We start from the raw sequence: 25,725 nt of genomic DNA on the forward strand, positions 1-25,725 counted from the left end.
GTGTCTCAGTGTCAGCTCCTGTACGGCCCGTGTGTGTGTCTCAGTGTCAGCTCCTGTGTAGCCCGTGTGTGTGTCTCAGTGTCAGCTCCAGTATGGCCCGTGTGTGTCTGTGTCAGCTCCTGTACGGCCCGTGTGTGTGTCTCAGTGTCAGCTCCTGTATGGCCCGTGTGTGTGTCTCAGTGTTAGCTCCTGTATGGCCCGTGTGTGTGTCTCAGTGTTAGCTCCTGTGCAGCCCGTGTGTTTGTTTGAGTGTCAGCTCCTGTACGGCCCGTGTGTGTGTCTCAGTGTCAGCTCCTGTACGGCCCGTGTGTGTGTCTCAGTGTCAGCTCCTGTACGGCCCGTGTGTGTGTCTCAGTGTCAGCTCCTGTACGGCCCGTGTGTGTGTCTCAGTGTCAGCTCCTGTATGACCCGTGTGTGTGTCTCAGTGTCAGCTCCTGTACGGCCCGTGTGTGTGTCTCAGTGTCAGCTCCTGTACGGTCCGTGTGTGTGTCTCAGTGTCAGCTCCTTTACGGTCAGTGTGTGTGTCTCAGTGTCAGCTCCTGTACGGCCCGTGTGTGTGTCTCAGTGTCAGCTCCTGTACGGCCCGTGTGTGTGTCTCAGTGTCAGCTCCTGTACGGTCAGTGTGTGTGTCTCAGTGTCAGCTACTGTACGGCCCGTGTGTGTGTCTCAGTGTCAGCTCCTGTACGGCCCGTGTGTGTGTCTCAGTGTCAGCTCCTGTACGGCCCGTGTGTGTGTCTCAGTGTCAGCTCCTGTACGGCCCGTGTGTGTGTCTCAGTGTCAGCTCCTGTGTAGCCCGTGTGTGTGTCTCAGTGTCAGCTCCAGTACGGCCCGTGTGTGTCTCAGTGTCAGCTCCTGTACGGCCCGTGTGTGTGTCTCAGTGTCAGCTCCTGTATGGCCCGTGTGTGTGTCTCAGTGTTAGCTCCTGTATGGCCCGTGTGTGTGTCTCAGTGTTAGCTCCTGTGCAGCCCGTGTGTTTGTTTGAGTGTCAGCTCCTGTACGGCCCGTGTGTGTGTCTCAGTGTCAGCTCCTGTACGGCCCGTGTGTGTGTCTCAGTGTCAGCTCCTGTATAGCCCGAGTGCGTCTCAGTTGTCAGCTCCTGTGCGTATACAGAAATAATGTTGATAAGAAGTGACGCAAGACTTACAACAACACAATTTGTGCTCATTATCTCTGCTTTATTCTATGCAGGTGTCACAAATGTTGGAGGGGGCAAAGGATGACTGTTAAAAAGAGGGGGCGGGGCGGTTTACAAAGTAAAAAAAAAAGATCTAACATAAAAATATCTAGATTATATATTAGAAATCTTATGTCTTTTCCCACTCCCGGTCAATTTTACCCATTGTATATTCCTATGTCAACATTAGTAATGGAATTGTGCTATGTAAACGGGTCACGTTACAGCGCCACCACTGGCAGGAGGGTGCCATTGCACCGTGACACGATTACATAGGGAGTGACCAATATAAATTTCCTCTGTCCATCTTAAAAAAAGGCTTGCATTTCTATAGCGCCTTTCACAACCACTGGATGTCCCACAGCGCACTGCAGCCAATTAAGTGCTTTTTGACGTGTAGTCACTGCTCTCAATGTAGGAAACGCGGCAGCCAACTTGCGCACAGCAAGCTCCCACAAACAGCAATGTGATAATAACCAAATCATCTGTTTGTTAGTGGTGTTGCTTTGAGGGATAAATATTGGTCCCAGGACACCGGGGAGAACTCCCCTGCTCTTCTTCGAAATAGTGCCCGTGGGATCTTTTACGTCCACCTGAGAGGGCAGACGGGACCTCGGTTTATCGTCTCATCCGAAAGACGGCACCTCCGACAGTGCGGCACTCCCTCGGCACCGCACTGGGAGTGTCAGCCTAGATTTTTGTGCTCAAGTCTCTGGAGTGGGACTTGAACTCACAACCTTCTGATTCAGAGGCGAGGGTGCTGCCCACTGAGCCACGGCTGATTAATAATGTAATAGAAGGATAGAGAGGTAGAACTTTCAAACGGCGGACTAAATTACGACACTGGAACAATTAATCCCCCCCCTCCCCACTTTGACCAATCAATCCCAAATTTTGGAACTTTTATCGCACAGGATTACAATCTCGTAATTTGTTTGTTTGTTGAAAATTTTAATTCACCTTCCCGCCCCCGATAGAAAATGGAGGCTCCTTGGGTGTTCGATGGAGGTTAATATCAGGAATAAACATCTTTATAATGGGAAATCCCTATGTAAACGGTCACGCAGTAATTGCACACTCCTGCCACCGGCGGCGCTGTAACGTGACACTTTTACATAGGAAATTTCCATTATTAACACGGACAGAGCAATTTATGTTCTAAACGGCCTAGATTTTATTGGTGATAGATAGTAAAACCTGTTCCCGCCGGGTGAGTTCGATTCAAATCAGGGGAGGTGGGGGGGGGGGATTGTTTTGGGGATTGTGGGGCAGAATTGATAAACCCCCCTTTTTTTCTGTAGTGTTCTTTGTTATTCCTCCCTTTTGCCCCCTCCTCCATTTCCTGGCGTGGCTGTTCGAAGGTTGTTTGTGGGTTGAGGTCTTATTGCTTTGTTGATTTGTTTCCAGGTCTTTTTCTTTCGTTTGGAAGTCAAGACACCTGAGGGACGGGAGAACACAGGTAAGAGAAAGGGATTACACATCAAGTTCAGAGTATTACAACAACAACTTGCATTTATATTGCGGCTTTCAGCAGCAGAACATCCCAAGGCGCTTTGCAGGAGCGATTACCAAACAAAATTTGACACCGAGCCACATAAGATGATATTAGGACAGGTGACCATAAGCCAGGTCAAAGAGGTAGGTTTTAAGGAGCGTCTTAAAGGAGGAGAGAGAGGCGGAGACGTTTAGGAAGGGAATTCCAGAGCTTGGGGCCCAGGCAGCTGAAGGCACGGCCGCCAATGGAGGAGCGATGGAAATCGGGGAAGCTCAAGAGGGCAGAATCAGAGGAGTGCCGAGATCTCGGAGGGTTGTAGGGGCTGGAGGAGGTTACAGGGATAGGGAGGGTTGTAGGGGCTGGAGGAGGTTACAGGGATAGGGAGGGTTGTAGGGGCTGGAGGAGGTTACAGGGATAGGGAGGGTTGTAGGGGCTGGAGGAAGTTACAGAGATAGGGAGGGTTGTAGGGGCTGGAGGAGGTTACAGAGATAGGGAGGGTTGTAGGGACTGGAGGAGGTTACAGAGATAGGGAGGGTTGTAGGGGCTGGAGGAGGTTACAGAGATAGGGAGGGTTGTAGGGGCTGGAGGAGGTTACCGAGATAGGGAGGGTTGTAGGGGCTGGAGGAGGTTACAGAGGTAGGGAAGGTTGTAGGGGCTGGAGGTGGTTACAGAGATAGGGAGGGTTGTAGAGGCTGGAGAAGGTTACAGAAATCGGGAGAGTTGTAGGGGCTGGAGGAGGTTACAGGGATAGGGAGGGTTGTAGGGGCTGGAGGAGGTTACAGAGATAGGGAGGGTTGTAGGTGCTGGTGGTGGTTACAGGGATAGGGAGGGATGTAGGGGCTGGAGGAGGTTACAGGGATAGGGAGGGTTGTAGGGGCTGGAGGAGGTTACAGGGATAGGGAGGGTTGTAGAGGCTGGAGGAGTTTACAGAGATGGGAGGGTTGTAGGGGCTGGAGGAGGTTACAGAGATAGGGAGGGGTGTAGGGGCTGGAGGAGGTTACAGAGATAGGGAGGGTTGTAGGGGCTGGAGGAGGTTACAGAGATAGGGTGGGTTGTAGTGGCTGGAGGAGGTTACAAAGATAGGGAGGGTTATAGGGGCTGGAGGGGATTACAGAGACAGGGAGGGTTGTAGTGGCTGGAGAGGGTTACAGAAATAGGGACTGTTGTACGGGCTAGAGGAAGTTACAGAGATAGGGATGGTTGTAGAGGCTGGAGGAGGTTACAGAGACAGGGAGGTTTGTAGGGGCTGGAGGAGTTTACAGAGATGGGAGGGTTGTAGGGGCTGGAGGAGGTTACAGAGATAGGGAGGGGTGTAGGGGCTGGAGGAGGTTACAGAGATAGGGAGGGTTGTAGGGGCTGGAGGAGGTTACAGAGATAGGGAGGGTTGTAGGGGCTGGAGGAGGTTACAGAGATAGGGAGGGTTGTAGGGGCTGAAGGAGGTTACAGAGATAGGGAGGGTTGTAGGGGCTGGAGCAGGTTCCAGAGATAGGGAGAGTTGTAGGGGCTGGAGGAGGTTACAGAGAGAGGGAGGGTTGTAGGGGCTGGAGGAGGTTACAGAGATAGGGAGGGTTGTAGTGGCTGGAGAAGGTTACAGAGATAGAGATGGTTGTTGGGGCTGGAGGAGGTTCGAGAGATAGGGAGGGTTGTAGGGGCTGGAGCAAGTTACAGCGATAGGGAGGTTGTAGGGGCTGGAGGAGGTTACAGAGATAGGGAGGTTGTAGGGGCTGGAGGAGGTTACAGGGATAGGGAGCGTTGTAGGGGCTGGAGGAGGTTACAGAGATAGGGAGGGTTGTAGGGGCTGGAGCAAATTAGAGATAGGGAGGTTGTAGGGGCTGGAGGAGGTTACAGAGATAGGGAGGGTTGTAGGGGCTGGAGGAGGTTACAGGGATAGAGAGCGTTGTAGGGGCTGGAGGAGGTTACAGAGATAGGGAGGGTTGTAGGGGTTGGAGCAAATTAGAGATAGGGAGGTTGTAGGGGTTGGAGGAGGTTACAGAGATAGGGAGGTTTTAGGGGCTGGAGGAGGTTACAGGGATAGAGAGGGTTGTAGGGGCTGGAGCAAGTTACAGAGATAGCGAGGGTTGTAGGAGCTGGAGGAGGTTACAGAAATAGGGAGGGTTTTAGGGGCTGGAGGAGGTTACAGAGATAGGGAGGGTTGTAGGGGCTGGAGGAGGTTCCAGAGATAGGGAGGGTTGTAGGGGCTGGAGGAGGTTACAGAGATCGGGAGGTTTGTAGGGGCTGGAGGGGGTTACAGAGATAGGGAGGGATGTAAGGGCTGCAGGAGGTTACAGAGATAGGGAGGGTTGTAGGGGCTGGAGGAGGTTACAGAGATCGGGAGGTTTGTAGGGGCTGGAGGGGGTTACAGAGATAGGGAGGGATGTAAGGGCTGCAGGAGGTTACAGAGATAGGGAGGTTGTAGGGGCTGGAGGAGGTTACAGAGAGAGGGAGGGTTGTTGGGGCTGCAGGAGGTTACAGAGATAGGGAGGGATGTAAGGGCTGCAGGAGGTTACAGAGATAGGGAGGGTTGTAGGGGCTGGAGGAGGTTACAGAGAGAGGGAGGGTTGTAGGGGCTGGAGGAGGTTACAGAGATAGGGAGGGTTGTAGGGACTGGAGGAGGTTACAGGGATAGGGAGGCTTGTAGGGGCTGGAGGAGGTTACAGAGATATTTGAAAACAAGGATGGGAATTTTATTATCGAGGCGTTGCTTAACCGGGGGCCAATGTAGCTGTGTGAGCACAGGGGTGATGGGTGATCGGGACTCGGTGCGAAATATATCCAACTCCTTCTTGAATATATTTAATGAATTGGCCTCTACTGCCTTCTGTGGTAGAGAGTTCCACAGGTTCACCACTCTCTGGGTGAAGAAATTCCTCCTCATCTCTGTCCTAAATGGCTTACCCCTTATCCTTAGACTGTGACCCCTGGTTCTGGACTCCCCGACCATCGGGAACATCCTTCCTGCATCTAGTCTGTCTAGTCCTGTTAGAATATTATAAGTTTCAATGAGATCCCCTCTCATTCTTCTAAACTCCAGCGAGTATAAGCCCAATCGACCCAATCTCTCTTCATAAGTCATTCCTGCCATCCCAGGTATCAGTCTGGTGAATCTTCACTGCACTCTCTCCATGGCAAGAACATCCTTCCTCAGATAAGGCGACCAAAACTGCACACAATACTCAAGGTGTGGTCTCACCAAGGCCCTGTACAACTGCAGCAAGACATCCTTGTTCCTGTACTCGAATCCTCTCGCTACGAAGGCCAACATACCATTTGCCTTCTTAACCGCCTGCTGCACCTGCATGCTTACCTTCAGCGATTGGTGCACAAGGACACCCAGGTCTCGTTGCACTTCCCTTTCTCCCAATCTATTGCCATTCAGATAATAATCTGCCTTCCTGTTTTTGGCACCAAAGTGGATAACCTCGCATTTATCCACATTATACTGCATCTGCCCAATCACCCAACCTGTCCAAATCATCCTGGAGTTTCTTGGCATCCTCCTCACAGCACACACATGTTTCCTGTTGAAGTGTTTATCCGATTCCCCTTTTGAAAGTTACTATTGAATCTGCTCCCACCGCCCTTTCAGGCAGCGCATTCCAGATCACAACAACTCGCTGCGCTAAATAATTTCATATAGAATCATAGAAAGTGACAGCACGGAAGGAGGCCACTTTGGCCCATCGTGTCCGCGCCGGCCAACAAAGAGCTATCCCAGCCTAATCCCACTTCCCAGCTCTTGGTCCGTAGCCCTGCAGGTTCGAGCATCCCAAGGGCACATCCAAGTACTTTTTAAATGTGGTTAGTGTTCCTGCCTCTACCACCCTTTCAGGCAGTGAGTTCCAGACCCCCACAACCCTCTGGGTGAAGAAATTTCCCCTCAAATCCCCTCTAAACCTTCCCCCAATTACTTTAAATCTGTGCCCCCTGGTTTTTGACCCCTCTGCTAAGGGAAATAGGTCCTTTCTATCCACTTTTATCGATGCCCCTCAATTTTATACACCTCAATAAGGTCTCCCCTCAACCTCCTCTGTTCCAAGGTTCTCCTCATCTCTCCCTCTGGTTCCTTTGCCAATCACCTTAAATCTCTGCTCTCTGGTTACTGACCCTCCTGGCCACTGGAAACAGTTTCTCCTTATTTAAACCACCAAAATTCCTCATAATTTTGAACACCTCTATTAAATCTCCCCCTTAACCTTGTCTGCTCTAAGGAGAACAATCCCAGCTTCTCCAGTCTCTCCACGTAACTGAAGTCCCTCATCCCTGGTACCACTCTGGTCAATCTCCCCCTTAACCTTCTCTGCTCCAAGGAGAACAATCCCAGCTTCTCCAGTCTCTCCACAGAACTGAAGTCACTCATCCCTGGTACCATTCTGGTCAATCTCCCCCTTAACCTTCTCTGCTCTAAGGAGAACAACCCCAACTTCTCCAGTCTCTCCACGTAACTGAAGTCCCTCATCCCTGGTACCGTCCTGGTAAATCTCCTCCATAACCCTCGTGTGATCTACGACGTTCCCGTGAATTAGGCAAGTTCAAAATTACGAGGGGTTCGAAACCGCATTTCTCACAGTTGCAAATTAGGCCCCACACAAAATAAAAAAGCAGGGGCCTTTCCTGACTCTACTCACCCGCCTTTGATGACAGGGGTGCCTGGGACCAGGTCTTCACTCGCTGGTTGGGGCCTGTTCGGGAGGAGGGGCCGGTGTTTCAGTTGCCTTCTCAGTCTCTTTGTTCTGGGGCTAGGGAGGGGAAGGAGAGAGAGAGATCAGTCAGATGTCCGTGAAGATAATATCATCGGCAGCTCTGTGTGGGACTGCAAACAAGAAACGGATCGCGCTCCCACTCACCCCTCTCTCCAACCTCCCTCTCTCTCTCTCTCTGCCTCATCTTTCCCTCTCTCTCTCTCTCTACCTCATCTCATTTCTGCTCTTTCTCTGTCCTATGTTTCCCTCCCTCTCTCTCGCCCATCATCCCCCCTCCCTCTCGCTCTCTCTTGCCCATCTTCCCCCCTCCCTCTCTCTCTCTGCCCCATCTTTGCCCCCCATCTCTCCTTCTCTGCCCCATCTTCCCCCTCCCTCTCTCTTTCTCTGCCAAATCTTCACCCCTCCATCTCTCCCCCATCTTCCCCCTCCCTCTCTCTCTCTCTTTCTCTGCCAAATCTTCACCCCTCCATCTCTCCTTCTCTGCCCCATCTTCCCCCTCCCTCTCTCTCTCTCTCTCTCTTTCTCTGCCAAATCTTCACCCCTCCATCTCTCCTTCTCTGCCCCATCATCGCCCTCCCTCTCTCTCTCTCTCTCTTTCTCTGCCAAATCTTCACCCCTCCATCTCTCCTTCTCTGCCCCATCTTCCCCCTCCCCCCCTCTCTCTCTCTCTGCCAAATCTTCACCCCTCCATCTCTCCTTCTCTGCCCCATCTTCCCCCTCCCCCCCTCTCTCTCTCTCTGCCAAATCTTCACCCCTCCATCTCTCCTTCTCTGCCCCATCTTACCCCTCCCTCTCTCTCTCTCTCCCTCTCTCTCTTTCTCTGCCAAATCTTCACCCCTCCATTTCTCCTTCTCTGCCCCATCTTCCCCCTCCCTCTCTCTCTCTGCCAAATCTTCACCCCTCCATCTCTCCTTCTCTGCCCCATCTTCCCCCTCCCCCCCCTCTCTCTCTCTGCCAAATCTTCACCCCTCCATCTCTCCTTCTCTGCCCCATCTTCCCCCTCCCTCTCTCTCTCTCTTTCTCTGCCAAATCTTCACCCCTCCATCTCTCCTTCTCTGCCCCATCTTCCCCCTCCCTCTCTCTCTCTCTCTCTCTCTTTCTCTGCCAAATTTTCACCCCTCCATCTCTCCCTCTCTGCCCCATCTTGCCCCCTCCCTCCACCTCTCTCTCTCTGCCCGATCTTACCCCACTCCCTCTCTCTCTCTCGCTTATCAAACCAGCTCTGCTCACATCTTGTCAGAAATTTCCTCTCTTATTTCTCCCCAGTTCAAAATCCTCAGTCTCATTCTCCCTCCTCGCTGCATTAGAATGAATCAAACTGGCTCCCAGACTAACTCAATCTTTCCCATTGCCTCCAAACTGTGGGACTCCTCATCCCCCAAACTGTGGGGACACCTCACCCCCCAAACTGTGGGACTCCTCACCCCTCAAACTGTGGGACTCCTCACCCCCCAAACTGTGGGACTCCTCACCCCCCCAAACTGTGGGACTCCTCACCCCCCAAACTGTGGGACTCCTCACCCCCCCAAACTGTGGGACTCCTCACCCTCCCAAACTGTGGGACTCCTCACCCCCCAAACTGTGGGACTCCTCACCCCCCAAACTGTGGGACTCCTCACCCCCCAAACTGTGGGACTCCTCACCCTCCCAAACTGTGGGACTCCTCACCCCCCAAATTGTGGGACTCCTCACCCCCCCAAACTGTGGGGACTCCTCACCCCCCAAACTGTGGGACTCCTCACCCCCCAAACTGTGGGACTCCTCACCCCCCAAACTGTGGGACTCCTCACGCCCCAAACTGTGGGACTCCTCACCCCCCAAACTGTGGGGACTCCTCACCCCCCCAAACTGTGGGGACTCCTCACCCCCCAAACTGTGGGACTCCTCACCCCCCAAACTGTGGGGACTCCTCACCTCCCAAACTGTGGGATTCCTCACCCCCCAAACTGTGGGGACTCCTCACCCCCCAAACTGTGGGACTCCTCACCCCCAAACTGTGGGGACTCCTCACCCCCCAAACTGTGGGACTCCTCACCCCCAAACTGTGGGGACTCCTCACCCCCCAAACTGTGGGACTCCTCACCCCCCAAACTGTGGGACTCCTCACCCCCAAACTGTGGGACTGCTCACCCCACAAACTGTGGGACTCCTCACCCCCCAAACTGTGGGACTCCTCACCCCCCAAACTGTGGGGACTCCTCACCCCCCAAACTGTGGGACAGCTCATCCCCAAACTGTGGGACTCCTCACCCCCCAAATTGTGGGACTCTTCACCCCCCAAACTGTGGGACTCCTCACCCCCCAAACTGTGGGACTCCTCACCCCCCAAACTGTGGGACTCCTCACCCCCCAAACTGTGGGACTCCTCACCCCCCAAACTGTGGGACTCCTCACCCCCCAAATTGTGGGGATTCCTCACCCCCCAAACTGTGGCGACTCCTCACCCCCCAAACTGTGGCGACTCCTCACCCCCCAAACTGCAGAACTCCTCATCCCCAAACTGTGGCACTCCTCACCCCCCAAACTGTGGGACTCTTCACCCCCAAACTGCAGAACTCCTCATCCCCAAACTGTGGGACTCCTCACCCCCCAAACTGTGGGGACTCCTCACCCCCCAAACTGCAGAACTCCTCATCCCCAAACTGTGGGACTCCTCACCCCCCAAACTGTGGGACTCTTCACCCCCAAACTGCAGAACTCCTCATCCCCAAACTGTGGGACTCCTCACCCCCAAACTGCAGAACTCCTCACCCCCAAACTGTGGGGACTCCTCACCCCCCCAAACTGTGGGGACTCCTCACCCTCCAAACTGTGGGGACTCCTCACCCTCCAAACTGTGGGGACTCCTCACCCCCCAAATTGTGGGGACTCCTCACCCCACAAACTGTGGAACTCCTCACCCGCCAAACTGTGGGACTCCTCACCCCCCAAACTGTGGGGACTCCTCACCTCCCAAACTGTGGGACTCCTCACCCCCCAAACTGTGGGGACTCCTCACCCCCCAAACTGTGGGACTCCTCACCCCCCAAACTGTGGGACTCCTCACCCCCCAAACTGTGGGGACTCCTCACCCCCCAAACTGTGGGACTCCTCACCCCCAAACTGTGGGGACTCCTCACCCCCCAAACTGTGGGACTCCTCACCCCCAAACTGTGGGGACTCCTCACCCCCCAAACTGTGGGACTCCTCACCCCCCAAACTGTGGGACTGCTCATCCCCAAACTGTGGGACTCCTCACCCCCCAAACTGTGGGACTCCTCATCCCCCAAACTGTGGGACTCCTCACCTCCCAAACTGTGGGACTCCTCACCCTCCAAACTGTGGGACTCTTCACCCCCAAACTGCAGAACTCCTCATCCCCAAACTGTGGGGACTCCTCACCCCCCAAACTGTGGGACTCCTCACCCCCCAAACTGTGGGACTCCTCACCCCCCAAACTGTGGGACTCCTCACCCCCCAAACTGTGGGACTCCTCACACCCCAAACTGTGGGACTCCTCACCCCACAAACTGTGGGACTCTTCACCCCCCAAACTGTGGGACTGCTCACCCCCCAAACTGTGGGGACTCCTCACCCTCCAAACTGTGGGGACTCCTCACCCCCCAAACTGTGGGGACTCCTCACCCCCCAAACTGTGGGACTCCTCACCCCCAAACTGTGGGACTCCTCACCCCCCAAACTGTGGGACTGCTCACCCCCCAAACTGTGGGGACTCCTCACCCTCCAAACTGTGGGGGCTCCTCACCCCCCAAACTGTGGGGGCTCCTCACCCCCCAAACTGTGGGGACTCCTCACCCCCCCAAACTGTGGGGACTCCTCAACCCCCAAACTGTGGGGACTCCTCACCCCCCAAACTGTGGGACTCCTCACCCCCCAAACTGTGGGACTCCTCACCTCCCCAAACTGTGGGACTCCTCACCCTCCAAACTGTGGGACTCCTCACCACCCCAAACTGTGGGACTCCTCACCCCCAAACTGGGGGACTCCTCACCCCCCAAACTGTGGGGCTCCTCACCCCCAAACTGTGGGACTCCTCACCCCCCGAAACTGTGGGACTCCTCACCCCCCCAAACTGTGGGGACTCCTCACCCCCCAAACTGTGGGGTCTCCTCACCCCCCAAACTGTGGGGACTCCTCACCCCCCAAACTGTGGGACTCCTCACCCCTCAAACTGTGGGACTCCTCACCCCCCAAACTGTGGGACTCCTCACCCCCCCAAACTGTGGGACTCCTCACCCCTCAAACTGTGGGACTCCTCACCCCCCAAACTGTGAGACTCCTCACCCTCCAAACTGTGGGACTCCTCACCCCCCCAAACTGTGGGGACTCCTCACCCCCCAAACTGTGGGGTCTCCTCACCCCCCAAACTGTGGGACTCCTCACCCCCCAAACTGTGGGACACCTCACCCCCCAAACTGTGGGGACTCCTCACCCCCCAAACTGTGGGACTCCTCACCCCCCAAACTGTGGGGCTCCTCACCCCCCAAACTGTGGGACTCCTCACCCCCCCAAACTGTGGGACTCCTCACCCCCAAACTGTGGGGACTCCTCACCCCCCAAACTGTGGGGACTCCTCACCCCCACAAACTGTGGGGACTCCTCACCCCCCAAACTGTGGGGACTCCTCACCCCCCAAACTGTGGGGACTCCTCACCCCCCAAACTGTGGGGTCTCCTCACCCCCCAAACTGTGGGACTCCTCACCCTCCAAACTGTGGGACTCCTCACCCCCCCAAACTGTGGGGACTCCTCACCCCCCAAACTGTGGGGTCTCCTCACCCCCCAAACTGTGGGACTCCTCACCCCCCAAACTGTGGGACACCTCACCCCCCAAACTGTGGGGACTCCTCACCCCCCAAACTGTGGGACTCCTCACCCCCCAAACTGTGGGGCTCCTCACCCCCCAAACTGTGGGACTCCTCACCCCCCCAAACTGTGGGACTCCTCACCCCCAAACTGTGGGGACTCCTCACCCCCCAAACTGTGGGTCTCCTCACCCCCACAAACTGTGGGGACTCCTCACCCCCCAAACTGTGGGGACTCCTCACCCCCCAAACTGTGGGACTCCTCACCCCCCAAACTGTGGGGACTCCTCACCCCCCAAACTGTGGGACTCCTCACCCCCCAAACTGTGGGGACTCCTCACCCCCCAAACTGTGGGGACTCCTCACCCCCCAAACTGTGGGACTCCTCATCCCCCAAACTGTGGGGACACCTCACCCCCCAAACTGTGGGACTCCTCACCCCCCAAACTGTGGGACTCCTCACCCCCCAAACTGTGGGACTCCTCACCCCCCAAACTGTGGGACTCCTCACCCCCCAAACTGTGGGACTCCTCACCCCCCAAACTGTGGGACTCCTCACCCCCCAAACTGTGGGACTCCTCACCCCCCAAACTGTAGGACTCCTCACCCCCCCAAACTGTGGGACTCCTCAGCCCCCAAACTGTGGGACTCCTCACCCCCCAAACTGTGGGGACTCCTCACCCCCCAAACTGTGGGACTCCTCACCCCCCAAACTGTGGGACTCCTCACCCCCCAAACTGTGGGACTCCTCACCCCCAAACTGTGGGTCTCCTCACCCCCCAAACTGTGGGACTCCTCACCCCCCAAACTGTGGGGACTCCTCACCCCCCCAAACTGTGGGGACTCCTCACCCCCCAAATTGTGGGACTCCACACCCCCCAAACTGTGGGGACTCCTCACCCCCCAAACTGTGGGACTCCTCACCCTCCAAACTGTGGGGACTCCTCACCCCCCAAACTGTGGGGTCTCCTCACCCCCCCAAACTGTGGGGACTCCTCACCCCCCAAACTGTGGGGACTCCTCACCCCCCAAACTGTGGGACTCCTCACCCCCCCAAACTGTGGGACTCCTCACCCCCCAAACTGTGGGACTCCTCACCCCCCAAACTGTGGGACTCCTCATCCCCCAAACTGTGGGGACACCTCACCCCCCAAACTGTGGGACTCCTCACCCCCCAAACTGTGGGACTCCTCATCCCCCAAACTGTGGGGACACCTCACCCCCCAAACTGTGGGACTCCTCACCCCCCAAACTGTGGGACTCCTCACCCCCCAAACTGTGGGACTCCTCACCCCCCAAACTGTGGGACTCCTCACCCCCCAAACTGTGGGACTCCTCACCCCCCAAACTGTGGGACTCCTCACCCCCCAAACTGTGGGACTCCTCACCCCCCAAACTGTAGGACTCCTCACCCCCCCAAACTGTGGGACTCCTCAGCCCCCAAACTGTGGGACTCCTCACCCCCCAAACTGTGGGGACTCCTCACCCCCCAAACTGTGGGACTCCTCACCCCCCAAACTGTGGGACTCCTCACCCCCCAAACTGTGGGACTCCTCACCCCCAAACTGTGGGTCTCCTCACCCCCCAAACTGTGGGACTCCTCACCCCCCAAACTGTGGGGACTCCTCACCCCCCCAAACTGTGGGGACTCCTCACCCCCCAAATTGTGGGACTCCACACCCCCCAAACTGTGGGGACTCCTCACCCCCCAAACTGTGGGACTCCTCACCCTCCAAACTGTGGGGACTCCTCACCCCCCAAACTGTGGGGTCTCCTCACCCCCCCAAACTGTGGGGACTCCTCACCCCCCAAACTGTGGGGACTCCTCACCCCCCAAACTGTGGGACTCCTCACCCCCCCAAACTGTGGGACTCCTCACCCCCCAAACTGTGGGACTCCTCACCCCCCAAACTGTGGGACTCCTCACCCCCCAAACTGTGGGACTCCTCACCCCCCAAACTGTGTGGACTCCTCACCCCCCCAAACTGTGGGACTCCTCACCCCCCAAACTGTGGGACTCCTCACCCCCCAAACTGTGGGGACTCCTCACCCCCCAAACTGTGGGATTCCTCACCCCCCAAACTGTGGGACTCCTCACCCCCCAAACTGTGGGGACTCCTCACCCCCCAAACTGTGGGACTCCTCACCCCCCAAACTGTGGGACTCCTCACCCCCCAAACTGTGGGACTCCTCACCCCCCAAACTGTGGGACTCCTCACCCCCCAAACTGTGGGGACCCCTCACCCCCCAAACTGTGGGAGTCCTCAACCCCCAAACTGTGGGAGTCCTCAACCCCCAAACTGTGGGACTCCTCACCCTCCAAACTGTGGGGACCCCTCACCCCCCAAACTGTGGGAGTCCTCAACCCCCAAACTGTGGGACTCCTCACCCCCAAACTGTGGGACTCCTCACCCCCAAACTGTGGGACTCCTCACCCCCGAAACTGTGGGGACGCCTCACCCACCAAACTGTGGGACACCTCACCCTCCAACCTGAGTTTCACTCGCTATCTAACGCCTTACTGTATGTGCTCTGGGAGTGTTCGATGGGACAGTGTAGAGGGAGCTTTACACTGTATCTAACCTGTGCTCTACCTGCCCTGGGAGTGTTTGATGGGACAGTGTAGAGGGAGCTTTACTCTGTATCTAACCTGTGCTGTACCTGCCCTGGGAGTGTTTGATGGGGCAGTGTAGAGGGAGCTTTACTCTGTATCTCACCCGTGCTCTACCTGCCCTGGGAGTGGGTGATGGGACAGTGTAGAGGGAGCTTTACTCTGTATCTAACCCGTGCTGTGCCTGTCCTGGGAGTGTTTGGTGGGACAGTGTAGAGGAAGCTTTACTCTGTATCTAACCTGTGCTCTTCCTGCCCTGGGAGTGTTTGATGGGACAGTGTAGAGGGAGCTTTACTCTGTATCTAACCCGTGCTGTACCTGCCCTGGGAGTGTTTGATGGGGCAGTGTAGAGGGAGCTTTACTCTGTATCTAACCCGTACTGTACCTGCCCTGCGAGTGTGTGATGGGACAGTGTAGAGGGAGCTTTACTCTGTATCTAACCCGTGCTGTACCTGCCCTGGGAGTGTTTGATGGGTCAGTGTAGAGGGTGTTTTACTCTGTATCTAACCCCGTGCTGTACCTGCCCTGCGAGTGTGTGATGGGACAATGTAGAGGGAGCTTTACTGTGTATCTAACCCGTGCTGTACCTGCCCTGGGAGTGTTTGATGGGACAGTGTAGAGGGAGTTTTACTCTGTATCTAACCCCGTGCTGTACCTGCCCTGGGAGTGTTTGAAGAGACAGTGTAGAGGGAGCTTTACTCTGTATCTAACCCGTGCTGTATGTACCCTGGGAGTGTTTGATGGGACAGTGTAGAGGGAGCTTTACTCTGTATGTAACCCGTGCTGTACCTGCCCTGGGAGTGTTTGATGGGACAGTGTAGAGGGAGCTTTACTCTGTATCTAACCCATGCTGTACCTGCCCTGGGAGTGTTTGATGGGACAGTGTAGAGGGAGCTTTACTCTGTATCTAACCCGTGCTGTACCTGCCCTCAGTGTTTGATGGGACAGTGCAGAGGGAGCTTTACTCTGTATCTAACCCGTGCTCTACCTGCCCTGGGAGTGGGTGATGGGACAGTGTAGAGTGACCTTTACTCTGTATCTAACCCGTGCTGTACCTGTGCTGGGAGTGTTTGGTGGGACATTGTAGAGGGAGCTTTACTCTGTATCTAACCCGTGCTGTAGCTGCCCTCAGTGTTTGATTGGGACAGTGTAGAGGGAGCTTTACTCTGTATCTAACCCGTGCTGTACCTGCCCTGGGAGTGTTTGATGGGACAGTGTAGAGGGAGCTTTACTCAGTATCTAACCCGTGCTGTACCTGCCCTGGGAGTGTGTGATGGGACAGTGTAGAGGGAGCTTTACTCTGTATCTAACCCGTGCTGTACCTGCCCTGGGAGTGTTTGATGGGAGAGTGTAGAGGGAGCTTTACTCTGAATCTAACTCATGCTGTACCTGCCCTGGGAGTGTTTGATGGGAGAGTTTAGAGGAAGCTTTACTCTGTATCTAACACGTGCTGTAGCTGACCTGGCAGTGTTTGATGGGCGAGTGTAGAGGGAGCTTTACTCTGTATCTAACCCGTGCTCTACCTGCCCTGGGAGTGTGTGATGGGACAGTGTAGAGGGCGTTTTACTCTATATCTAACCCGTGCTTTACCTGCCCTGGGAGTGTTTGATGGGACAGTGTAGAGGGAGCTTTACTCTGTATCTAACCCGTACTGTACCTGCCCTGCGAGTGTGTGATGTGACAGTGTAGAGGGAGCTTTACTCTGTATCTAGCCCGTGCTGTACCTGCCCTGGGAGTGTTTGATGGGTCAGTGTAGAGGGTGTTTTACTCTGTATCTAACCCCGTGCTGTACCTGCCCTGCGCGTGTGTGATGGGACAGTGTAGAGGGAGCTTTACTCTGTATCTAACCCGTGCTGTACCTGCCCTGGGAGTGTTTGATGGGACAGTGTAGAGGGAGCTTTACTCTGTATCTAACCCCGTGCTGTACCTGCCCTGGGAGTGTTTGATGGGACAGTGTAGAGGGAGCTTTACTCTGTATCTAACCCCGTGCTGTACCTGCCCTGGGAGTGTTTGATGGGACAGTGTAGAGGGAGCTTTACTCTGTATCTAACCCATGCTGTACCTGCCCTGGGTGTGTTTGATGGGACAGTGTAGAGTGAGCTTTACTCTGTATCTAACCCCGTGCTGTACCTGCCCTGGGTGTGTTTGATGGGACAGTGTAGAGGGAGCTTTACTCTGTATCTAACCTGTGCTGTACCTGCCCTGGGAGTGTTTGATGGGACAGTGTAGAGGGAGCTTTACTCTGTATCTAACCCGTGCTGTACCTGCCCTGGGAGTGTTTGATGGGACAGTGTAGAGGGAGCTTTACTCTGTATCTAACCCGTGCTGTACCTGCCCTGGGAGTGTTTGATGGGACAGTGTAGAGGGAGCTTTACTCTGTATCTAACCCGTGCTGTACCTGCCCTGGGAGTGTTTGATGGGACAGTGTAGAGGGAGCTTTACTCTGTATCTAACCCGTGCTGTACCTGCCCTGGGAGTGTTTGATGGGACAGTGTAGAGGGAGCTTTACTCTGTATCTAACCCGTGCTGTACCTGCCCTGGGAGTGTTTGATGGGACAGTGTAGAGGGAGCTTTCTTTACCTCTTTGCTCTCCTCGGTTTTGGTGCTCGGAGGTCTGGGCCGTCTCCGGTAGTTGTTCGGACGGCGATAGGTCCGAGGTTGCTGGTGGTGGGGGGCTCGATCACTGTCCCGATTCTCCTTGTCATCCTCACCATCTCTGGTTTGCGCTGGCTGGGGCGGTCGAGGTGGACCCCTGGGAGAATCGAGAAACAGATTCAGGAGTTACAAGGGTTCGGGGGGGTTTATATATAGAATAACAGATACCCGGGAGTGAGTTACAGGCTGGAATCTAATCGAGGGGATCGGGGGGGTTTATATATAGAATAACAAATACCCGGGAGTGAGTTACAGGCTGGAATCTAATCGAGGGGTTCGGGGGGTTTATATATAGAATAACAGATACCCGGGAGTGAGTTACAGGCTGGAATCTAATCGAGGGGTTTGGGAGGTTTATATATAGAATAACAGATACCCGGGCGTGAGTTACAGGCTGGAATCTAATCGAGGTGTTCGGGGGGTTTATATATAGAATAACAGATACCCGGGAGTGAGTTACAGGCTGGAATCTAATCGAGGGGTTCGGGGGGTTTATATATAGAATAACAGATACCCGGGAGTGAGTTGCAGGCTGGAATCTGATCGAGGGGTTCGGGGGGTTTATATATAGAATAACAGATACCCGGGAGTGAGTTACAGGCTGGAATCTAATCGAGGGGTTCGGGGGGTTTATATATAGAATAACAGATACCCGGGAGTGAGTTACAGGCTGGAATCTAATCGAGGGGTTCGGGGGGTTTATATATAGAATAACAGATCCCCGGGAGTGAGTTACAGGCTGGAATCTAATCGAGGGGTTCGGGGGGTTTATATATAGAATAACAGATACCCGGGAGTGAGTTGCAGGCTGGAATCTAATCGAGGGGTTCAGGGGGTTTATATATAGAATAACAGATACCCGGGAGTGAGTTACAGGCTGGAATCTAATCGAGGGGTTCGGGGGGTTTATATATAGAATAACAGATACCCGGGAGTGAGTTACAGGCTGGAATCTAATCGAGGGGTTCGGGGGGTTTATATATAGAATAACAGATCCCCGGGAGTGAGTTACAGGCTGGAATCTAATCGAGGGGTTCGGGGGGTTTATATATAGAATAACAGATACCCGGGAGTGAGTTGCAGGCTGGAATCTAATCGAGGGGTTCAGGGGGTTTATATATAGAATAACAGATACCCGGGAGTGAGTTGCAGGCTGGAATCTAATCGAGGGGTTCGGGGTGTTTATATATAGAATAACAGATACCCGGGAGTGAGTTACAGGCTGGAATCTAATCGAGGGGTTCAGGGGGTTTATATATAGAATAACAGATACCCGGGAGTGAGTTACAGGCTGGAATCTAATCGAGGGGTTCGGGGGGTTTATATATAGAATAACAGATACCCGGGAGTGAGTTACAGGCTGGAATCTAATCGAGGGGTTCGGGGGGTTTATATATAGAATAACAGATACCCGGGAGTGAGTTACAGGCTGGAATCTAATCGAGGGGTTCGGGGGTTTATATATAGAATAGCAGATACCCGGGAGTGAGTTACAGGCTGGAATCTAAGCGAGGGGATCGGGGGGTTTATATATAGAATAATAACAGATACCCGGGAGTGATTTACAGGCTGGAATCTAATCCAGGGGTTCGGGGGGTTTATATATACAATAACAGATACCCGGGAGTGAGTTACAGGCTGGAATCTAATCGAGGGGTTCGGGGGTTTATATATAGAATAGCAGATACCCGGGAGTGAGTTACAGGCTGGAATCTAATCCAGGGGTTCGGGGGGTTTATATATAGAATAACAGATACCGAGAGTGAGTTACAGGCTGGAATCTAATCGAGGGGTTTGGGGGTTTATATATAGAATAACAGATACCCGGGAGTGAGTTACAGGCTGGAATCTAATCGAGGGGTTCGGGGGGTTTATATATAGAATAGCAGATACCCGGGAGTGAGTTACAGGCTGGAATCTAAGCGAGGGGATCGGGGGGCTTATATATAGAATAACAGATACCCGGGAGTGAGTTACAGGCTGGAATCTAATTGAGGGGATCGGGGGTTTTATATATAGAATAGCAGATACCCGGGAGTGAGTTACAGGCTGGAATCTAAGCGAGGGGATCGGGGGGTTTATATATAGAATAGCAGATACCCGGGAGTGAGTTACAGGCTGGAATCTAATCCAGGGGTTCGGGGGGTTTATATATAAAATAACAGATACCGAGAGTGAGTTACAGGCTGGAATCTAATCGAGGGGTTCGGGGGTTTATATATAGAATAACAGATACCCGGGAGTGAGTTACAGGCTGGAATCTAATCGAGGGGATCGGGGGGTTTATATATAGAATAGCAGATACCCGGGAGTGAGTTACAGGCTGGAATCTAATCCAGGGGTTCGGGGGGTTTATATATAGAATAACAGATACCCGGGAGTGAGTTACAGGCTGAAATCTAATCGAGGGGTTCGGGGGTTTATATATAGAATAACAGATACCCGGGAGTGAGTTACAGGCTGGAATCTAATCGAGGGGTTCGGGGGGTTTATATATAGAATAGCAGATACCCGGGAGTGAGTTACAGGCTGGAATCTAAGCGAGGGGATCGGGGGGTTTATATATAGAATAACAGATACCTGGGAGTGAGTTACAGGCTGGAATCTAATCGAGGGGTTCGGGGGGTTTATATATAGAATAACAGATACCCGGGAGTGAGTTACAGGCTGGAATCTAATCGAGGGGTTCGGGGGGTTTATATATAGAATAACTGATACCCGGTAGTGAGTTACAGGCTGGAATCTAATCGAGGGGTTCGGGGGGTTTATATATAGAATAACTGATACCCGGTAGTGAGTTACAGGCTGGAATCTAATCGCGGGGTTCGGGGGGTTTATATCTAGAATAACAGATACCCGGGAGTGAGTTACAGGCTGGAATCTAATCGAGGGGTTCGGGGGGTTTAGATATAGAATAACAGATACCCGGGAGTGAGTTACAGGCTGGAATCTAATCGAGGGGTTCGGGGGGTTTATATATAGAATAACAGATACCCGGGAGTGAGTTACAGGCTGGAATCTAATCGAGGGGTTCGGGGGGTTTATATATAGAATAACAGATACCCGGGAGTGAGTTACAGGCTGGAATCTAATCGAGGGGTTCGGGGGGCTTATATATAGAATAACAGATACCCGGGAGTGAGTTACAGGCTGGAATCTAATCGAGGGGTTCGGGGGGTTTATATATAGAATAACAGATACCCGGGAGTGAGTTACAGGCTGGAATCTAATCGAGGGGTTTGGGAGGTTTATATATAGAATAACAGATACCCGGGCGTGAGTTACAGGCTGGAATCTAATCGAGGTGTTCGGGGGGTTTATATATAGAATAACAGATACCCGGGAGTGAGTTACAGGCTGGAATCTAATCGAGGGGTTCGGGGGGTTTATATATAGAATAACAGATACCCGGGAGTGAGTTGCAGGCTGGAATCTGATCGAGGGGTTCGGGGGGTTTATATATAGAATAACAGATACCCGGGAGTGAGTTACAGGCTGGAATCTAATCGAGGGGTTCGGGGGGTTTATATATAGAATAACAGATACCCGGGAGTGAGTTACAGGCTGGAATCTAATCGAGGGGTTCGGGGGGTTTATATATAGAATAACAGATCCCCGGGAGTGAGTTACAGGCTGGAATCTAATCGAGGGGTTCGGGGGGTTTATATATAGAATAACAGATACCCGGGAGTGAGTTGCAGGCTGGAATCTAATCGAGGGGTTCAGGGGGTTTATATATAGAATAACAGATACCCGGGAGTGAGTTACAGGCTGGAATCTAATCGAGGGGTTCGGGGGGTTTATATATAGAATAACAGATACCCGGGAGTGAGTTACAGGCTGGAATCTAATCGAGGGGTTCGGGGGGTTTATATATAGAATAACAGATCCCCGGGAGTGAGTTACAGGCTGGAATCTAATCGAGGGGTTCGGGGGGTTTATATATAGAATAACAGATACCCGGGAGTGAGTTGCAGGCTGGAATCTAATCGAGGGGTTCAGGGGGTTTATATATAGAATAACAGATACCCGGGAGTGAGTTGCAGGCTGGAATCTAATCGAGGGGTTCGGGGTGTTTATATATAGAATAACAGATACCCGGGAGTGAGTTACAGGCTGGAATCTAATCGAGGGGTTCAGGGGGTTTATATATAGAATAACAGATACCCGGGAGTGAGTTACAGGCTGGAATCTAATCGAGGGGTTCGGGGGGTTTATATATAGAATAACAGATACCCGGGAGTGAGTTACAGGCTGGAATCTAATCGAGGGGTTCGGGGGGTTTATATATAGAATAACAGATACCCGGGAGTGAGTTACAGGCTGGAATCTAATCGAGGGGTTCGGGGGTTTATATATAGAATAGCAGATACCCGGGAGTGAGTTACAGGCTGGAATCTAAGCGAGGGGATCGGGGGGTTTATATATAGAATAATAACAGATACCCGGGAGTGATTTACAGGCTGGAATCTAATCCAGGGGTTCGGGGGGTTTATATATACAATAACAGATACCCGGGAGTGAGTTACAGGCTGGAATCTAATCGAGGGGTTCGGGGGTTTATATATAGAATAGCAGATACCCGGGAGTGAGTTACAGGCTGGAATCTAATCCAGGGGTTCGGGGGGTTTATATATAGAATAACAGATACCGAGAGTGAGTTACAGGCTGGAATCTAATCGAGGGGTTTGGGGGTTTATATATAGAATAACAGATACCCGGGAGTGAGTTACAGGCTGGAATCTAATCGAGGGGTTCGGGGGGTTTATATATAGAATAGCAGATACCCGGGAGTGAGTTACAGGCTGGAATCTAAGCGAGGGGATCGGGGGGCTTATATATAGAATAACAGATACCCGGGAGTGAGTTACAGGCTGGAATCTAATTGAGGGGATCGGGGGTTTTATATATAGAATAGCAGATACCCGGGAGTGAGTTACAGGCTGGAATCTAAGCGAGGGGATCGGGGGGTTTATATATAGAATAGCAGATACCCGGGAGTGAGTTACAGGCTGGAATCTAATCCAGGGGTTCGGGGGGTTTATATATAGAATAACAGATACCGAGAGTGAGTTACAGGCTGGAATCTAATCGAGGGGTTCGGGGGTTTATATATAGAATAACAGATACCCGGGAGTGAGTTACAGGCTGGAATCTAATCGAGGGGATCGGGGGGTTTATATATAGAATAGCAGATACCCGGGAGTGAGTTACAGGCTGGAATCTAATCCAGGGGTTCGGGGGGTTTATATATAGAATAACAGATACCCGGGAGTGAGTTACAGGCTGAAATCTAATCGAGGGGTTCGGGGGTTTATATATAGAATAACAGATACCCGGGAGTGAGTTACAGGCTGGAATCTAATCGAGGGGTTCGGGGGGTTTATATATAGAATAGCAGATACCCGGGAGTGAGTTACAGGCTGGAATCTAAGCGAGGGGATCGGGGGGTTTATATATAGAATAACAGATACCTGGGAGTGAGTTACAGGCTGGAATCTAATCGAGGGGTTCGGGGGGTTTATATATAGAATAACAGATACCCGGGAGTGAGTTACAGGCTGGAATCTAATCGAGGGGTTCGGGGGGTTTATATATAGAATAACTGATACCCGGTAGTGAGTTACAGGCTGGAATCTAATCGAGGGGTTCGGGGGGTTTATATATAGAATAACTGATACCCGGTAGTGAGTTACAGGCTGGAATCTAATCGCGGGGTTCGGGGGGTTTATATCTAGAATAACAGATACCCGGGAGTGAGTTACAGGCTGGAATCTAATCGAGGGGTTCGGGGGGTTTAGATATAGAATAACAGATACCCGGGAGTGAGTTACAGGCTGGAATCTAATCGAGGGGTTCGGGGGGTTTATATATAGAATAACAGATACCCGGGAGTGAGTTACAGGCTGGAATCTAATCGAGGGGTTCGGGGGGTTTATATATAGAATAACAGATACCCGGGAGTGAGTTACAGGCTGGAATCTAATCGAGGGGTTCGGGGGGCTTATATATAGAATAACAGATACCCGGGAGTGAGTTACAGGCTGGAATCTAATCGAGGGGTTCGGGGGGTTTATATATAGAATAACAGATACCCGGGAGTGAGTTACAGGCTGGAATCTAATCGAGGGGTTCGGGGGGTTTATATATAGAATAACAGATACCCGGGAGTGAGTTACAGACTGGAATCTAATCGAGTGGTTCGGAGGGTTTATATATAGAATAACAGATACCCAGGAGTGAGTTACAGGCTGGAATCTAAGCGAGGGGATCGGGGGGTTTATATATAGAATAACAGATACCCGGAAGTGAGTTACAGGCTGGAGTCTAATCGAGGGGTTCGGAGGGGTTTATATATAGAATAACAGATACCCGGGAGTGAGTTACAGGCTGGAATCTAATCGAGGGGTTCGGAGGGGTTTATATATAGAATAACAGATACCCGGGAGTGAGTTGCAGGCTGGAATCTAATCGAGGGGTTCGGGGGGTTTATATATAGAATAACAGATACCCGGGAGTGAGTTACAGGCTGGAATCTAATCGAGGGGTTCGGAGGGTTTATATGTAGAATAACAGATACCCGGGAGTGAGTTACAGGCTGGAATCTAATCGAGGGGTTCGGGGGGTTTATATATAGAATAACAGATACCCGGGAGTGAGTTACAGGCTGGAATCTAAGCGAGGCGTTTGGCCGGGTGTTGTTGATATCGAACGAGATTAGCAGCAACTTTAATGGGGTCGCTCCTGCGAGTTCTGTCTTCGGTCAGTCCGACGATGGGTTACCTGGGATACCGGGGGCGGGTCCGATGGGCGGGTCCTCGTTGGGCGGGGCGCTGACCTTCTTCCTCCCTCTCCACGCTGTCGCCCTCCTTCTCCTCCGCGGGACCCTCCTCCTGTTGGCGAAAGAGAGGCCAGTTGCTCAGTACGATCCCATGCTCCTTGAAGCCCCCGCGGCTGCCCCCCATGTCCTAACTCGAACCGCGTCCCCCTTCCGCCCATCACCCCGCCCCCCCACCGTGCTCGCTACACTGGTTCCCGGCCCGGCAAGGCCTCATCCTTGTTTTCAGATCCCTTCTGGCCCCCGCCCCTTCTGTATCTCTGTCATCTCCTTCACCTCTACAGGTTGGGTGATTGGGCAGATGCAGTATAATGTGAATAAATGCGAGGTTATCCACTTTGGTGGCAAAAACTGGAAGGCAGATTATTATCTGAACGGCAATAGATTGGGAGAAGGGGAAGTGTAACGAGACCTGGGTGTCCTTGTGCACCAGTCGCTGAAGGTAAGTATGCAGGTGCAGCAGGCGGTTAAGAAGGCAAATGGCATGTTGGCCTTCGTAGCGAGAGGATTCGAGTACAGGAACAAGGATGTCTTGCTGCAGTTGTACAGGGCCTTGGTGAGACCACATCTTGAGTATTGTGTGCAGTTTTGGTCGCCTTATCTGAGGAAGGATGTTCTTGCCATGGAGGGAGTGCAGCGAAGATTCACCAGACTGATACCTGGGATGGCAGGAATGATGTATGAGGAGAGATTGGGTCGATTAGGCTTATATTCGCTGGAGTTTAGAAGAATGAGTTAGATATATTTCTTAAAGCTAAAGGGATCAAGAGATATGGGGAGAAAGCAGGGACAGGGTACTGAATTTGGAAGATCATCCATGATCTCATTAAATGGTGGAACAGGCTCAAGGGGCTGAATGGCCTACTCCTGCTCCTATCTTCTATGTTTCTATATTACAACCCTGCGAGATCTCTGCACTTGTCGAATTCTGGCCTCTTGCGCCCCCCCCAGCGCCCCCTGATTTTAATCGCTAAACTATCGACGGCCGTGCCTTCAGCTGCCAAGGCCCCAAGCTCTGGAATTCCCTCCCTAAACCTCTCTGCCTCTCTCTCCTCCTTTAAGATACCATTAATGACTTGGATGAAGGGACCGAGTGTAATGTCATAGAGTCATAGAGTTTTACAGCACAGAAAGAGGCCCTTCGGCCCATCGTGTCTGCGCCGTCCATCAATCCCTGTCTATTCTAATCCCATTTTCCAGCATTTGGTCCATAGCCTTGTATGCTATGGTGTTTCAAGTGCTCATCCAAATGCTTCTTGAATGTTGTGAGGGTTCCTGCCTCTACCACCCTTTCAGGCAGCGAGTTCCAGACTCCAACCACCCTCTGGGTGAAAAAGTTCCTCCTCAAATCCCCTCTAAACCTCCTGCCTCTTACCCTGAATCTATGCCCCCTTGTTATTGACCCCCCTACTAAGGGGAAAAGTTCCTCTTTATCTACCCTATCTATG

The 25,725-nt window shown here is 52.9% G+C and overlaps 1 protein-coding gene across 2 annotated transcripts in view; it reads right to left on the minus strand.

Annotated features, from left to right (window-relative positions):
* Positions 1-1,154: 1,154 nt before the first annotated feature.
* LOC147091433 (Y-box-binding protein 1-like) overlaps positions 1,155-25,725 on the minus strand; it is a 78,930-nt gene continuing 54,359 nt past the window's right edge. For both annotated transcript variants that reach the window (XM_085976785.1, XM_085976786.1), the window contains 4 exons: positions 24,223-24,332; positions 17,365-17,536; positions 7,295-7,405; positions 1,155-2,612 (listed from right to left, as the gene is read on the minus strand). In XM_085976785.1, coding sequence (XP_085832911.1) covers positions 7,331-7,405; positions 17,365-17,536; positions 24,223-24,332 — 357 coding nt within the window. In that variant the 3' untranslated portion in view covers positions 1,155-2,612; positions 7,295-7,330. The remainder of the gene's footprint in view (positions 2,613-7,294; positions 7,406-17,364; positions 17,537-24,222; positions 24,333-25,725) is intronic.

The sequence above is a fragment of the Somniosus microcephalus genome, unplaced genomic scaffold (genome assembly GCF_052327205.1).
Source record: "Somniosus microcephalus isolate GS21.2 unplaced genomic scaffold, FLI_Smic_1.0 unresolved_chr3, whole genome shotgun sequence".
NCBI lineage: Eukaryota > Metazoa > Chordata > Chondrichthyes > Squaliformes > Somniosidae > Somniosus > Somniosus microcephalus.